The sequence below is a fragment of the Lissotriton vulgaris genome, chromosome 7 (genome assembly GCF_964263255.1).
Source record: "Lissotriton vulgaris chromosome 7, aLisVul1.2, whole genome shotgun sequence".
NCBI classification, from domain to species: Eukaryota; Metazoa; Chordata; class Amphibia; order Caudata; family Salamandridae; genus Lissotriton; species Lissotriton vulgaris.
In genome coordinates, this window is record NC_141695.1 from 1,774,137,648 (window position 1) to 1,774,149,959 (window position 12,312).

Sequence of the window (12,312 nt, forward strand, 5' to 3'; positions counted from 1 at the left end):
CGCTCGAGAGGAAAACAGTAAGACGCGCATTATTTGAAAGTTATATTGACAAATTCAATTTATGTTCACTTAAAAGAAAAAACGCAGGGTCTTTCAAATCTTCGCTCGATTTCATGCTCAGTTTCAAAAATATATAACATACGAAAATAGTCCTGGTCAGAAACAAAATGCGCAGAACTAATTTAGAAAGAGCGATAATGTCATTAAAATGAAATTAACTTCTCCAAAAAGAATGAATAAATCGGTAAAAATCTGGTTCTGCCGCAGGTGCAATCAAGGCACAAAGTATTCTACAGTCACAATGCATAAATACATTTATTTTTGTACATACCAAACCACGAAGTGAAGAAAATTACTTGAAAATGGGTTCAAAACACCACTTGAATTCGTGCTGTAAAGTGGTGATTTCCCTCGTCGCCAAAATTGTAGTAAATATCCAAACAAAAATTGTTAATAAATAAGTCTAAGTTTATTCACAGCACGAGTAACATCTTCCAGTAATCAGTGTCCAGCTTGTACTGAACAATAACAGCCCTAACCTCAGGTTCCAGACATTAGAATCTAGAACCAGCTTAACCACATCGCTGCTGCACATTTTCCCCTCCGGTGCTGAAGACTTCAGATTTACATCGTTTCATGACGAGCTCAGCTCGTCATCAGCACAGCTCCACTGCCTCATGACGAGCTGAGCTCGTCATGAGCATGGAAAGGGTTAAAGCAAAACACGTCGCGTGCACAAGCATGCAATGACAGGATTGTATTTAAAGAGATATGCCACGTTAGTGAGAATGTAACACCCCCCCCATGCTGCCTCTCATCAGTACCTTCCTGGATGGACACATGGTTGAGCCCCCCCATGCTGCCACTCATCAGTACCTTCCTGGATGGACACATGGTTGAGCCCCCCCCCCCCATGCTGCCTCTCATCAGTACCTTCCTGGATGGACACATGGTTGAGCCCCCCCCCATGCTGCCTCTCATCAGTACCTTCCTGAATGGACACATGGTTGAGCCCCCCCCCCCCATGCTGCCTCTCATCAGTACCTTCCTGGATGGACACATGGTTGAGCCCCCCCCCATGCTGCCTCTCATCAGTACCTTCCTGGATGGACACATGGTTGAGCCCCCCCCCCCATGCTGCCTCTCATCAGTACCTTCCTGGATGGACACATGGTTGAGCCCCCCCCCATGCTGCCACTCATCAGTACCTTCCTGGATGGACACATGGTTGAGCCCCCCCCCCCCATGCTGCCTCTCATCAGTACCTTCCTGGATGGACACATGGTTGAGCCCCCCCCATGCTGCCTCTCATCAGTACCTTCCTGGATGGACACATGGTTGAGCCCCCCCCCCATGCTGCCTCTCATCAGTACCTTCCTGGATGGACACATGGTTGAGCCCCCCCCCCATGCTGCCTCTCATCAGTACCTTTCCAGGATGGACACAAGGTTGAGCCCCACCCCTATGCTGCCTCTCATCAATACCTTTCATGGATGGACACAAGGTTGAGCCCCCCCCATGCTGCCTCTCATCAGTACCTTTCATGGATGGACACAAGGTTGAGCCCCCCCATGCTGCCTCTCATCAGTACCTTTCATGGATGGACACAAGGTTGAGCCCCCCCCCCCATGCTGCCTCTCATCAGTACCTTCCCAGGATGGACACAAGGTTGAGCCCCCCCATGCTGCCTCTCATCAGTACCTTCCCAGGATAGACTCAAGGTTGAGCCCCCCCATGCTGCCTCTCATCAGTACCTTTCATGGATGGACACAAGGTTGAGCCCCCCCATGCTGCCTCTCATCAGTACCTTTCCAGGATGGACACAAGGTTGAGCCCCCCCATGCTGCCTCTCATCAATACCTTTCATGGATGGACACAAGGTTGAGCCCCCCCATGCTGCCCCTCATCAGTACCTTTCATGGATGGACACAAGGTTGAGCCCCCCCATGCTGCCTCTCATCAGTACCTTTCCAGGATGGACACAAGGTTGCGCCCCCCCATGCTGCCTCTCATCAATACCTTCCCAGGATGGACACAAGGTTGAGCCCCCCCCCCCCCATGCTGCCTCTCATCAGTACCTTTCATGGATGGACACAAGGTTGAGCCCCCCATGCTGCCTCTCATCAGTACCTTTTCTGGATGGACACAAGGTTGAGGCCCCCCATGCTGACCCTCATCAGTACCTTTCCAGGATGGACACAAGGTTGAGCCCCCCCCATGCTGACTCTCATCAGTACCTTTCCAGGATGGACACAAGGTTGAGCCCCCCATGCTGCCTCTCATCAGTACCTTTCCAGGATAGACACAAGGTTGAGCCCCCCCCTGCTGCCTCTCATCAGTACCTTTCATGGATGGACACAAGGTTGAGCCCCCCCATTCTGCCTCTCATCAATACCTTCCCAGGATGGACACAAGGTTGAGCCTCCCCCATGCTGCCTCTCATCAGTACCTTCCGAGGATGGACACAAGGTTGAGCCCCCCCCATGCTGACCCTCATCAGTACCTTTCCAGGATGGACACAAGGTTGAGCCCCCCATGCTGCCTCTCATCAGTACCTTTCCAGGATGGACACAAGGTTGAGCCCCCCATGCTGCCTCTCATCAGTACCTTTCCAGGATAGACACAAGGTTGAGCCCCCCCCCTGCTGCCTCTCATCAGTACCTTTCATGGATGGACACAAGGTTGAGCCCCCCCATGCTGCCTCTCATCAGTACCTTTTCTGGATGGACACAAGGTTGAGCCCCCCCCATGCTGCCTCTCATCAGTACCTTTCATGGATGGACACAAGGTTGAGCCCCCCCATGCTGCCTCTCATCAGTACCTTCCCAGGATGGACACAAGGTTGAGCCCCCCCCCCCATGCTGCCCCTAATCAGTACCTTTCCAGGGTGGACACAAGGTTGAGCCCCACCATGCTGCCTCTCATCAATACCTTCCCAGGATGGACACAAGGTTGAGCCCCCAATGCTGCCTCTCATCAGTACCTTCCCAGGATGGACACAAGGTTGAGCCCCCCCCCCATGCTGCCTCTCATCAATACCTTTCCAGGATGGACACAAGGTTGAGACCCCCATGCTGCCTCTCATCAGTACCTTTCCAGGATGGACACAAGGTTGAGCCCCCCAATGCTGCCTCTCATCAATACCTTCCCAGGATGGACACACGGTTGAGCCCCCCCATGCTGCCCCTCATCAGTACCTTTCCTTGATGGACACAAGGTTGAGCCCCCCCATGCTGCCTCTCATCAGTACCTTCCTGGATGGACACATGGTTGAGCCCCCCCCCCATGCTGCCTCTCAGCAATCACTTACCAGGATGGACACAAGGTTGAGCCCCCCCCCCCATGCTGCCCCTCATCAGTACCTTTCCTTGATGGACACAAGGTTGAGCCCCCCCATGCTGCCTCTCATCAGTACCTTCCCAGGATGGACACAAGGTTGAGCCCCCCCCATGCTGCCCCTCATCAGTACCTTCCCAGGATGGACACAAGGTTGAGCCCCCCCATGCTGCCTCTCATCAGTACCTTTAATGGATGGACACAAGGTTGAGCCCCCCCATGCTGCCTCTCATCAGTACCTTCCCAGGATGGACACAAGGTTGAGCCCCCAATGCTGCCTCTCATCAGTACCTTCCCAGGATGGACACAAGGTTGAGCCCCCCCCCATGCTGCCCCTCATCAGTACCTTTAATGGATGGACACAAGGTTGAGCCCCCCCCCCCCCCATGCTGCCTCTCATCAGTACCTTTAATGGATGGACACAAGGTTGAGCCCCCCCCCCATGCTGCCTCTCATCAGTACCTTTAATGGATGGACACAAGGTTGAGCCCCCCCATGCTGCCTCTCATCAATACCTTTCATGGATGGACACAAGGTTGAGCCCCCCCATGCTGCCTCTCATCAGTACCTTTAATGGATGGACACATGGTTGAGCCCCCCCATGCTGCCTCTCATCAGTACCTTTAATGGATGGACTCAAGGTTGAGCCCCCCCATGCTGACTCTCATCAGTACCTTTCCAGGATGGACACAAGGTTGAGCCCCCCATGCTGCCTCTCATCAGTACCTTTCCAGGATAGACACAAGGTTGAGCCCCCCCCTGCTGCCTCTCATCAGTACCTTTCATGGATGGACACAAGGTTGAGCCCCCCCCATTCTGCCTCTCATCAATACCTTCCCAGGATGGACACAAGGTTGAGCCTCCCCCATGCTGCCTCTCATCAGTACCTTCCGAGGATGGACACAAGGTTGAGCCCCCCCCATGCTGACCCTCATCAGTACCTTTCCAGGATGGACACAAGGTTGAGCCCCTCATGCTGCCTCTCATCAGTACCTTTCCAGGATGGACACAAGGTTGAGCCCCCCATGCTGCCTCTCATCAGTACCTTTCCAGGATGGACACAAGGTTGAGCCCCCCATGCTGCCTCTCATCAGTACCTTTCAAGGATAGACACAAGGTTGAGCCCCCCCCCTGCTGCCTCTCATCAGTACCTTTCATGGATGGACACAAGGTTGAGCCCCCCCATGCTGCCTCTCATCAGTACCTTTTCTGGATGGACACAAGGTTGAGCCCCCCCCATGCTGCCTCTCATCAGTACCTTTCATGGATGGACACAAGGTTGAGCCCCCCCATGCTGCCTCTCATCAGTACCTTCCCAGGATGGACACAAGGTTGAGCCCCCCCCCATGCTGCCCCTAATCAGTACCTTTCCAGGGTGGACACAAGGTTGAGCCCCACCATGCTGCCTCTCATCAATACCTTCCCAGGATGGACACAAGGTTGAGCCCCCAATGCTGCCTCTCATCAGTACCTTCCCAGGATGGACACAAGGTTGAGCCCCCCCCCCATGCTGCCTCTCATCAATACCTTTCCAGGATGGACACAAGGTTGAGACCCCCATGCTGCCTCTCATCAGTACCTTTCCAGGATGGACACAAGGTTGAGCCCCCCAATGCTGCCTCTCATCAATACCTTCCCAGGATGGACACACGGTTGAGCCCCCCCATGCTGCCCCTCATCAGTACCTTCCCAGGATGGACACAAGGTTGAGCCCCCCCATGCTGCCTCTCATCAGTACCTTTAATGGATGGACACAAGGTTGAGCCCCCCCATGCTGCCTCTCAGCAATCACTTACCAGGATGGACACAAGGTTGAGCCCCCCCCCCCATGCTGCCCCTCATCAGTACCTTTCCTTGATGGACACAAGGTTGAGCCCCCCCATGCTGCCTCTCATCAGTACCTTCCCAGGATGGACACAAGGTTGAGCCCCCCCCATGCTGCCCCTCATCAGTACCTTCCCAGGATGGACACAAGGTTGAGCCCCCCCATGCTGCCTCTCATCAGTACCTTTAATGGATGGACACAAGGTTGAGCCCCCCCATGCTGCCTCTCATCAGTACCTTCCCAGGATGGACACAAGGTTGAGCCCCCAATGCTGCCTCTCATCAGTACCTTCCCAGGATGGACACAAGGTTGAGCCCCCCCCCATGCTGCCCCTCATCAGTACCTTTAATGGATGGACACAAGGTTGAGCCCCCCCCCCATGCTGCCTCTCATCAGTACCTTTAATGGATGGACACAAGGTTGAGCCCCCCCCCCATGCTGCCTCTCATCAGTACCTTTAATGGATGGACACAAGGTTGAGCCCCCCCATGCTGCCTCTCATCAATACCTTTCATGGATGGACACAAGGTTGAGCCCCCCCATGCTGCCTCTCATCAGTACCTTTAATGGATGGACACATGGTTGAGCCCCCCCATGCTGCCTCTCATCAGTACCTTTAATGGATGGACACAAGGTTGAGCCCCCCCCATGCTGACTCTCATCAGTACCTTTCCAGGATGGACACAAGGTTGAGCCCCCCATGCTGCCTCTCATCAGTACCTTTCCAGGATAGACACAAGGTTGAGCCCCCCCTGCTGCCTCTCATCAGTACCTTTCATGGATGGACACAAGGTTGAGCCCCCCCCATTCTGCCTCTCATCAATACCTTCCCAGGATGGACACAAGGTTGAGCCTCCTCCATGCTGCCTCTCATCAGTACCTTCCGAGGATGGACACAAGGTTGAGCCCCCCCCATGCTGACCCTCATCAGTACCTTTCCAGGATGGACACAAGGTTGAGCCCCCCATGCTGCCTCTCATCAGTACCTTTCCAGGATGGACACAAGGTTGAGCCCCCCATGCTGCCTCTCATCAGTACCTTTCCAGGATAGACACAAGGTTGAGCCCCCCCCCCTGCTGCCTCTCATCAGTACCTTTCATGGATGGACACAAGGTTGAGCCCCCCCATGCTGCCTCTCATCAGTACCTTTTCTGGATGGACACAAGGTTGAGCCCCCCCATGCTGCCTCTCATCAGTACCTTTCATGGATGGACACAAGGTTGAGCCCCCCCCATGCTGCCTCTCATCAGTACCTTCCCAGGATGGACACAAGGTTGAGCCCCCCCCCCATGCTGCCCCTAATCAGTACCTTTCCAGGGTGGACACAAGGTTGAGCCCCACCATGCTGCCTCTCATCAATACCTTCCCAGGATGGACACAAGGTTGAGCCCCCAATGCTGCCTCTCATCAGTACCTTCCCAGGATGGACACAAGGTTGAGCCCCCCCCATGCTGCCTCTCATCAATACCTTTCCAGGATGGACACAAGGTTGAGACCCCCATGCTGCCTCTCATCAGTACCTTTCCAGGATGGACACAAGGTTGAGCCCCCCAATGCTGCCTCTCATCAATACCTTCCCAGGATGGACACACGGTTGAGCCCCCCCATGCTGCCCCTCATCAGTACCTTTCCTTGATGGACACAAGGCTGAGCCCCCCCATGCTGCCTCTCATCAGTACCTTTAATGGATGGACACAAGGTTGAGCCCCCCCCCCCCATGCTGCCCCTCATCAGTACCTTTCCTTGATGGACACAAGGTTGAGCCCCCCCATGCTGCCTCTCATCAGTACCTTCCCAGGATGGACACAAGGTTGAGCCCCCCCCATGCTGCCCCTCATCAGTACCTTCCCAGGATGGACACAAGGTTGAGCCCCCCCCATGCTGCCTCTCATCAGTACCTTTAATGGATGGACACAAGGTTGAGCCCCCCCATGCTGCCTCTCATCAGTACCTTCCCAGGATGGACACAAGGTTGAGCCCCCAATGCTGCCTCTCATCAGTACCTTCCCAGGATGGACACAAGTTTGAGCCCCCCCATGCTGCCCCTCATCAGTACCTTTAATGGATGGACACAAGGTTGAGCCCCCCCCCCATGCTGCCTCTCATCAGTACCTTTAATGGATGGACACAAGGTTGAGCCCCCCCCCCCCATGCTGCCTCTCATCAGTACCTTTAATGGATGGACACAAGGTTGAGCCCCCCCATGCTGCCTCTCATCAATACCTTTCATGGATGGACACAAGGTTGAGCCCCCCCATGCTGCCTCTCATCAGTACCTTTAATGGATGGACACATGGTTGAGCCCCCCCATGCTGCCTCTCATCAGTACCTTTAATGGATGGACACAAGGTTGAGCCCCCCCCATGCTGCCCCTCATCAGTACCTTCCCAGGATGGACACAAGGTTGAGCCCCCCCCATGCTGCCTCTCATCAGTACCTTTAATGGATGGACACAAGGTTGAGCCCCCCCATGCTGCCTCTCATCAGTACCTTCCCAGGATGGACACAAGGTTGAGCCCCCAATGCTGCCTCTCATCAGTACCTTCCCAGGATGGACACAAGGTTGAGCCCCCCCATGCTGCCCCTCATCAGTACCTTTAATGGATGGACACAAGGTTGAGCCCCCCCCCCATGCTGCCTCTCATCAGTACCTTTAATGGATGGACACAAGGTTGAGCCCCCCCCCCATGCTGCCTCTCATCAGTACCTTTAATGGATGGACACAAGGTTGAGCCCCCCCATGCTGCCTCTCATCAATACCTTTCATGGATGGACACAAGGTTGAGCCCCCCCATGCTGCCTCTCATCAGTACCTTTAATGGATGGACACATGGTTGAGCCCCCCCATGCTGCCTCTCATCAGTACCTTTAATGGATGGACACAAGGTTGAGCCCCCCCATGCTGCCCCTCATCAGTACCTTCCCAGGATGGACACAAGGTTGAGCCCCCCCCATGCTGCCTCTCATCAGTACCTTCCCAGGATGGACACAAGGTTGAGCCCCCAATGCTGCCTCTCATCAGTACCTTCCCAGGATGGACACAAGGTTGAGCCCCCCCATGCTGCCCCTCATCAGTACCTTCCCAGGATGGACACCAGGTTGAGCCCCCCCCCCATGCTGCCTCTCATCAGTACCTTCCCAGGATGGACACAAGGTTGATCCCCCCCCATGCTGCCTCTCATCAGTACCTTCCCAGGATGGACTCGCGGTTGAGCCCCCCCCATGCTGCCCCTCATCAGTACCTTCCCAGGATGGACACCAGGTTGAGCCCCCCCCCATGCTGCCTTTCATCAGTACCTTCCCAGGATGGACACAAGGTTGATCCCCCCCCCATGCTGCCTCTCATCAGTACCTTCCCAGGATGGACACAAGGTTGAGCCCCCCCATGCTGCCTCTCATCAGTACCTTTAATGGATGGACACAAGGTTGAGCCCCCCCATGCTGCCTCTCATCAGTACCTTCCCAGGATGGACACAAGGTTGAGCCCCCAATGCTGCCTCTCATCAGTACCTTCTTAGGATGGACACAAGGTTGAGCCCCCCCCCCATGCTGCCCCTCATCAGTACCTTTAATGGATGGACACAAGGTTGAGCCCCCCCCCCCATGCTGCCTCTCATCAGTACCTTTAATGGATGGACACAAGGTTGAGCCCCCCCCCCATGCTGCCTCTCATCAGTACCTTTAATGGATGGACACAAGGTTGAGCCCCCCCATGCTGCCTCTCATCAATACCTTTCATGGATGGACACAAGGTTGAGCCCCCCCATGCTGCCTCTCATCAGTACCTTTAATGGATGGACACATGGTTGAGCCCCCCCATGCTGCCTCTCATCAGTACCTTTAATGGATGGACACAAGGTTGAGCCCCCCCATGCTGACTCTCATCAGTACCTTTCCAGGATGGACACAAGGTTGAGCCCCCCATGCTGCCTCTCATCAGTACCTTTCCAGGATAGACACAAGGTTGAGCCCCCCCCTGCTGCCTCTCATCAGTACCTTTCATGGATGGACACAAGGTTGAGCCCCCCCCCATTCTGCCTCTCATCAATACCTTCCCAGGATGGACACAAGGTTGAGCCTCCCCCATGCTGACTCTCATCAGTACCTTTCCAGGATGGACACAAGGTTGAGCCCCCCATGCTGCCTCTCATCAGTACCTTTCCAGGATGGACACAAGGTTGAGCCCCCCATGCTGCCTCTCATCAGTACCTTTCCAGGATGGACACAAGGTTGAGCCCCCCTCCCCCCCCCCCCATGCTGCCCCTCATCAGTACCTTCCCAGGATGGACACAAGGTTGATCCCCCCCCCCCATGCTGCCTCTCATCAGTACCTTCCCAGGATGGACTCACGGTTGAGCCCCCCCCCCTGCTGCCCCTCATCAGTACCTTCCCAGGATGGACACCAGGTTGAGCCCCCCCCCATGCTGCCTCTCATCAGTACCTTCCCAGGATGGACACAAGGTTGATCCCCCCCCATGCTGCCTCTCATCAGTACCTTCCCAGGATGGACTCGCGGTTGAGCCCCCCCCCATGCTGCCTCTCATCAGTACATTCCCAGGATGGACACAAGGTTGATCCCCCCCCATGCTGCCCCTCGTCAGTACCTTCCCAGGATGGACACAAGGTTGATCCCCCCCCCCCCATGCTGCCTCTTATCAGTACCTTTCCAGGATGGACACAAGGTTGAGCCCCCCCCCCCCCCCCCCATGCTGCCCCTCATCAGTACCTTCCCAGGATGGACACAAGGTTGATCCCCCCCCATGCTGCCTCTCATCAGTACCTTCCCAGGAGGGACACAAGGTTGAGCCCCCCCCATGCTGCCCCTCATCAGTACCTTCCCAGGAGGGACACAAGGTTGAGCCCCCCCCATGCTGCCCCTCATCAGTACCTTTCCTGGATAGACACAAGGTTGATCCCCCCCCATGCTGCCCCTCATCAGTACCTTCCCAGGATGGACCAGCTCAGTATCAAGACGTTGCCTCTGGACTTTATTTCTCCTTTGTTTCTGTAGTTGCCGAAGTTACCTCACTTCCTGTTTACTCAGTGGAAGCAGTGACGTGTCTGACCTCTTGCCCAGTCCCTACACTGCCCTGGTGTTCAGAGCTTCTTCAAGTAACAAGGTGACCCTGACATTCGGGCCTGCTGAACCCCGAAACCGTGAGAGTCTGAACCAAGACTCAGATGTATCCCCAAATATCTGGAGGGAACCAGTCCTTAATTTGTGCTGGTGGTGGGAGGTGGTGCCCACTGACATTCACTTCGGGAACCAGTGCAAGAGAAAGAAAGGCAGAAAAGAAAGAAATAGGAAAACACGAACAAAGTGAGAAGGTAAGGGTGAGCAAGAACCTCCAAGAGTGAGAGAAGCAGGCACGAGGGGCAGAATTACTAACATTTAGCACCACAAATGGGCTTATTTACAAGCCCCTTGCGCCGCTGGTGCGTCTCGTTTCTTGGCGCTCTGGCAGCGCAGAGTGCAGACCCATATCTACGAGGCCGCACAGAGCCACTCTGCGTGGCTTTTCACGGCCTCGGAACTATGGTGTAAAGCGACGCAGCGCCAGCCGCAGCGCTGCCTCACTCTGCGCCAGGGAGGCCTTCCATGGGTGTTGCAGTGCGTATCCCCCTGCCACACCCTGGGGTTTGGACGAATACTAAGATTTACAAGGATATGTAAACCGCTGAATGCGTCAAAACTGTGCGCCTCCGCAAGGCAGGCGTAACAAGGAGACATATCTTTCTTCTTGTTTGTCCCTCGTTCCATGTGGATTCTGCGGCACAGATAGAAAGAGGAAGCGCCTCCTTGGATTGTCTCTGTGCAGGATCCGCCCCTTCCTGCCAGCCATGCAGACCCCCTGCACCAGGTGCAAGGGCGCCTGCGCTGGCGCTGGTTGAAAGGACAGGAGCGCGTTGTATCTTGTACATACGGTGCGCCGCGGCCCTTTTGATTTGGGGTAGGCCAGCGCAGTGAAAGGGCTCGCAGCGCTGTCCGACAACAAAGCAACCAATCAGTGTGAATGAGTCACAGAACGTTAATTTGGGGTTCACTTTCCTCCATGTGCTGTAAAGATGTCTGAAAGTCACATCACTTCCGCCCACGGCTGGTTCCAACTCTGGCACGGAGGCAAGCATTGAAAAGGAGAAATGGTTGTATTTCTCCAAACTTTGTGATTTTGCACTTTGCCGCACACACACAAAGTGAGAACAGACTTCAAGCGTCACCAGGCAGAGCAGCTTGTACTTGAAGGGCACCCAGGACCACAGGCCACTTCCGGTTACAATCTGATCAGCGTTTGAATCTCAGCACCGAGTTCTTCCCTTTCCTCTCAATACTTTGGCTTCAGGTTGGTTTTAAATGCATAAAGGCTGAGGGTGGAGCGTGTGTGCTGGGGCCAGACACCTGACATGTGGCTGGAAGGTGGCATGTGATCCTCCCTGCCCTGCCACAGCTCACCACTGGGGGCGGACTCTGACATATGTTTACCTCTCCCTTCCACCTCTGATCTCACCTGCTAGTCTCACACTCCTGCGTGACCTCACCTTGACCTTCCGCCAGAAGCGTGAGCAGACACAGGCTCGCCATCCACCGTGCCAGCGGTGCCATGGCCGGACCTCAATGAGGGGCTGACCTGGTGGGGGGTGCTCTGGGTGGTGACCGCGGACCCTCCGCGGATCCAGGTGGCTGCTGCAGGGTGGCTTCCTTGTCTGTGGGAGCCCTACCGCTGTCAGACAGTCACATGTCGAGCCGGCACCGACGGTAGCAGGAAGTGAGGCTTGACTTGAGAGACGAGTCACAGCCTGTGGTTTCAGTGGACGTGGGGGCGGGGAGGGGAAGTGGGGGAGAGGAAGCTCACATCACGTGTAGGGGGGTGCAAGTCCTTCTGAAAGGCGACTGTCCACGTCAATCTGCCAGGGTCCCTCAGCATGTGTGGGCATCTGTACCAGGGCCTCTCATTGACCACCCTCCCACCCCCTGATCTGGGGCAGGGCCTCTCAGTGGCCCCCTTCCCATCCCCGGATCTGTGCCAGGGCCTCTCAGTGGCACCCTCCCATCCCCGGATCTGTGCCAGGGCCTCTCAGTGGGCACCCTCCCATCCCTGTATCTGTGCCAGGGCCTCTCAGTGGGCACCCTCATATCCGTAGACCTGTGCCAG

At 55.5% G+C, this 12,312-nt stretch overlaps 1 protein-coding gene across 2 annotated transcripts in view; it reads right to left on the minus strand.

The window, feature by feature from the left end:
- The window catches only part of LOC147706648 (uncharacterized), a 74,922-nt gene extending 63,037 nt beyond the window's left edge, over positions 1 to 11,885 (minus strand). Inside the window, exon 1 of one of the 2 annotated variants that reach the window (XM_086933148.1) lies at positions 11,699 to 11,885. In XM_086933148.1, coding sequence (XP_086789274.1) covers positions 11,699 to 11,762 — 64 coding nt within the window. In that variant the 5' untranslated portion in view covers positions 11,763 to 11,885. The remainder of the gene's footprint in view (positions 1 to 11,698) is intronic. The other variant, XM_086933149.1, reaches the window with a different exon arrangement.
- Between the last annotated feature and the right edge of the window lie 427 nt (positions 11,886 to 12,312).